This window comes from Acanthisitta chloris, unplaced genomic scaffold, assembly GCF_000695815.1.
Source record: "Acanthisitta chloris isolate BGI_N310 unplaced genomic scaffold, ASM69581v1 scaffold2290, whole genome shotgun sequence".
NCBI lineage: Eukaryota > Metazoa > Chordata > Aves > Passeriformes > Acanthisittidae > Acanthisitta > Acanthisitta chloris.
This window is the reverse complement of record NW_008649762.1, coordinates 117,259-121,360: the sequence shown is the minus strand read 5'-3', so window position 1 is coordinate 121,360 and position 4,102 is coordinate 117,259. Positions and strand designations below refer to the sequence as shown.

The 4,102-nt window shown below is 40.7% G+C and overlaps 1 protein-coding gene across 1 annotated transcript in view; it reads left to right on the top strand.

Moving 5' to 3' along the window:
* Window positions 1-260: 260 nt before the first annotated feature.
* RRAS2 (related RAS viral (r-ras) oncogene homolog 2) overlaps window positions 261-4,102 on the top strand; it is a gene marked incomplete at its 5' end in the record, with an annotated part of 13,227 nt that continues 9,385 nt past the window's right edge. The window contains 3 exons of the mRNA XM_009070811.1: window positions 261-357; window positions 1,169-1,271; window positions 3,320-3,428. Of these exons, the coding sequence (XP_009069059.1) occupies window positions 261-357; window positions 1,169-1,271; window positions 3,320-3,428 (309 nt within the window). The remainder of the gene's footprint in view (window positions 358-1,168; window positions 1,272-3,319; window positions 3,429-4,102) is intronic.

The window sequence follows — 4,102 nt, the reverse complement described above, 5'->3', positions numbered from 1 at the left end:
GCTGAGCAATTCTAGGAGTTATCTGTAATGCCTAGTAAATGCTGGAAATCCTGTGGGAATCCAGTACATTCAGTGACTCTGCTAGTAATTTCTACAATTTATAAGCATTTACTAGGAAAGCCATTGCGTGTTGTCTTTTTGGATAAAGTGACAAATGGTTGTATATGCGTAAAACCCACTTGTCTTCCCTAAGCTGTCAAGTACAGTTTTAGCATCTCAGTGAGTATATTGTGCTTGTCTAACACACAAACTTGTTTTCTCTTCTGCAGTCCTACTTTGTTACGGATTATGACCCAACGATCGAAGACTCCTACACCAAGCAATGTGTGATAGACGAGAGAGCTGCACGCTTAGACAGTAAGTAGCCCAGCTAAAGCCCTGGAGGATATGGTTTAGGGGTTACAGCAGAGTGGCAGGTTAATGGTTGAACTTGATCTTAGAGGTCTCCTCCAAGCTTGATGATCATATAATTCTAACATCCTGTAGCTGTTGATGCCTGTGTTTACCTCTGTATGCATCAAATGAAATTCAGCTAAACAGCTGCTCAGCATGTGGGGTTTATGTAAGTGTGTGGCTGGTAAAAGCTGCCTTCCTTTCTTTTATTAATGAGATGCCCAGGGTTTGAAGTGCTCATGGCCTGTGTGTAAGTATCACTCTTTAAATCTGATATTGTTTGAAGAATTATTCCCGAAGTCAGAGTGCCCACAAAACAAGGAGAATTTGTACAAGTACTGGCAGTTATCTGGGTGACATGGTGGAATAAAAAACACATCTCTTGGCTGTTCTGTGCTGCCTCTCCCAAGTGCAATATTAATGCTTTGCTTTAAAAGTTTGTTCTCCCTACTTAGTGATTTCTTTATGGATAAACCAACAACCCTCCCAAGCCCATCCCCACACATCTCTAAGCATTTTCCATCTGTTTCAACTAGTCATAAATTATCAGAAATTGTCAATTTTTTTGCTATTCAGTTTGTTTGGTAAGTCTTGTATTGTTCAGTTGTACAAGAACTTGTTGGGAATATTAGCAAAAAACCCAATAGTATCTGTGAAAAGTGGTTTCTGCTTAGCACTGGAAAGGCTCTTGGAATATTTTAATGGGAATTTTTTTCTCTCAGTCTGTACTCTAAGAACATGAAATGTAGTAATCCTTATTTTTGCTTATGTTTAGTTCTGGATACAGCAGGGCAAGAAGAATTTGGAGCCATGCGTGAACAATACATGAGGACAGGGGAGGGGTTTCTGCTTGTTTTCTCAGTCACAGATAGAGGAAGGTAAGCCTGATGTCAGGTTATTAAACAAGTTGTAATTAATCTGTAATTGCTCCTTATCTTTAATTGAAATAATCTCAAACAGAAATGTTAAGTATTTGTTCACTTTTAGGGTCTAGGTGTGGCACTCTTTCAGCACTGATGAAAACCCATTTTGAACCCATCCCTTACTGAAAGTATCTGTTTCTTGCAATAGAGGACTTGAAAGCATGCACAAAAAAGACAGCTCTGCTCATGCACTGTGTTATGGTCCAGAATACCAGTTTCCTGGAAATGAGTGGTATTCAGCCAGTTCTTAGAAATATCCCCTGGCTGTGTGTGACAACAAGCAGCTGGTTTTAGGTTTCTGCATGGGTGTATCTGGTTTAGGCTATGTCTCTGCACTCTTTTGTGGGCAGTGCTCACTCTGCTAACTCATATGAATTGACTGAATGGCTGCAGAGTGGAGATGAAACATGTTTTCAGAAGCTCATGGAGAGCTATGCTTTAATGACATACCTTCCTTCTAATTCACCTTTGGATGAGGTGCCTGACTACCTAATATTTTTAAATGCAATTTTCTTACTGATGATTATCTTGCTTATAAACTTTAGTTCACAGATTTTAAGTATATATGGCTTCAGATTGTGTGTCTGGAATTATACATAGTGCCTGAGAAGGCTTCAGATGCTATGTGATTGTCGGCAAGAATCTGTGCTGAAATTTCTCATGTAGCGATGTAGCTGTAACAGTGTTTACTTGAAAGCAGTGATTTATTTACTTATTCTCCAAAAATTCTTGTTTAGGCCAGAATTAGCTTGTTTAATATACTGTACTAGGATAACCTTTCTGCTTTGCTCACCCTTCCTTAGGCACTGCTGGAATATTCCTTGCTGCTTGAACAGCATCAGTACTTGACGTAACTTAGTTGGTAACCTGAAAGCTTTCTCATCATGTAGCCATAGCCATTTTTCTGTTCATTAAGAAATAAAACTTTCCAGCTTTGATAGCTTCCCCCAAAATTCCTAGAAGTAGCTATGGAGGTTGCCAGCTGTAATACTGATCACTAGAGTCTCTAGGCTGTAGTTTGAATATTCACAGAATCAGGTTCAAAGTGACCACAATGGGTCATCTGATCCAACCTCCCTGCTCAATCAGAGCCACCCTAGAGCACATGGCTCAGGATTGCATCCAGATGGTGCTTGAACACCTCCAGTGAGGGAGAATCCACAACCTCTTTGGGCAATCTGTTCTGTGCTCAGTGACTGCACAGGAAAGAAGTTCTTCCTTGAATTCAGGTGGAAGTTCCTGTGCATCAGGTTTTGCTGTTACTTCTTGTTTTATTGGTTTCCACAGCTGAACAGATTCTGATCCATCCTCTTGGCACCCCCCATCCATATACTTGTATACATTAATGAGGTCCCTCTCAGTGGTCTCTTCTTGAGACTGGACAGGCCCAACTCCCTCAGCCTTTCCCCATCAGCGAGGTGCCACAGGCCCTTTACTCATCTTCACTGCCCTTGTCTGGACCTGATCAGGAACTCCATGTCCCTCTGCTACTAAGGAGCCCAGAATTGTACACTATGCTTCTAAGTGTGGCCACACAAAGGCTGATTAGAGAGGCAGGATCGCCTCCCTTGACCTGCTAATGCATCCCAGGATTCCATTTGCCTTCTTAGCCACAAGGGCACACTGTTGACTCAAACAGTCTAGCTAGAGTTGAACTCCAGAGTTGGTGTTTGTAGAATGGACTGTGGTTGCTTGATCCTCTGCAACACATTGGCCCAGAGGTCCCTATGGATTGAGGCACACTAAGTGTTTTGCTCACCCTGTGGCCCCACCTAAGCCCAAAGCATAGCACACTGCTTACTTGAGGATGTTTTTTGTTTGAGTGTTGAATGGTTCTCTAACTGGTCATGCTGTGACAGCAGACTCTGAAGTGCCTGTAGCTGTTTGTGCTTGTGTGTCATGGCAGGGCAAGTCCAAATAGGTGACTCATCATTTCTGAACTTCTGCAGAACTTGAGAATCTATAAATTAGTACATTGATGTTCTACTTTTATTCTTTTACAGTTTTGAAGAAATCTATAAGTTTCAGCGACAAATTCTTAGAGTGAAAGATCGTGATGAGTTTCCTATGATTCTAGTTGGTAATAAAGCAGATCTGGACCACCAAAGACAGGTAATTCATTTGCTATTAGTTACTGCTCATTGAAACTTTACAGTTTTTCTCCCAAAGCTAGAATGGGAAAAAAACCTGAATGAAGAAAGTCATGTCATATACAAACTAATTCCAATGCAAAAACCACAACTGCACTCAGTTTTTGTACTTGAAGACTCTTAAAACTATGATGGCATTCCATACAGCACATCTTCTGTCTGACTCAGTGGGGTTATGTTAAGACCAGATCTATTCACAGAGTTAGCTGCAAGCTTTCTGTCATGACATGATTACTCAGGCATGAACGTGTCTAATTCCTCTGTCCTGTTACTCACCACCATGCTGTGCCAAGCTGAGTGCATTCCAGCACTAGCTCCAGCAATCCTGAGACCTCAGTGCTCTTGCTTTTACCTTTCACTGCTGTTATGTATAAACTGGTAGCTGTTCACTGTTTTCTCTTTGGCCACTTGTCTTCTGCATAACTGACTTAATGATTTAAAAGGTGGAAGTACAGCAACACAATCCCTGTTGTTTTTATGTATCTTAAAATGAAAGTTTTGAAACTAGTAGATTTTAGCCTTTCCTCTAGTTGTAAGACAGCTTAAAAGATAGAGTTTAGAGTGATTTAAAGCATGATCTTTAAATGTGTTTTACCTTTCGCTGTTGATTTTTAATGAATCAAATTGATTTGAGCT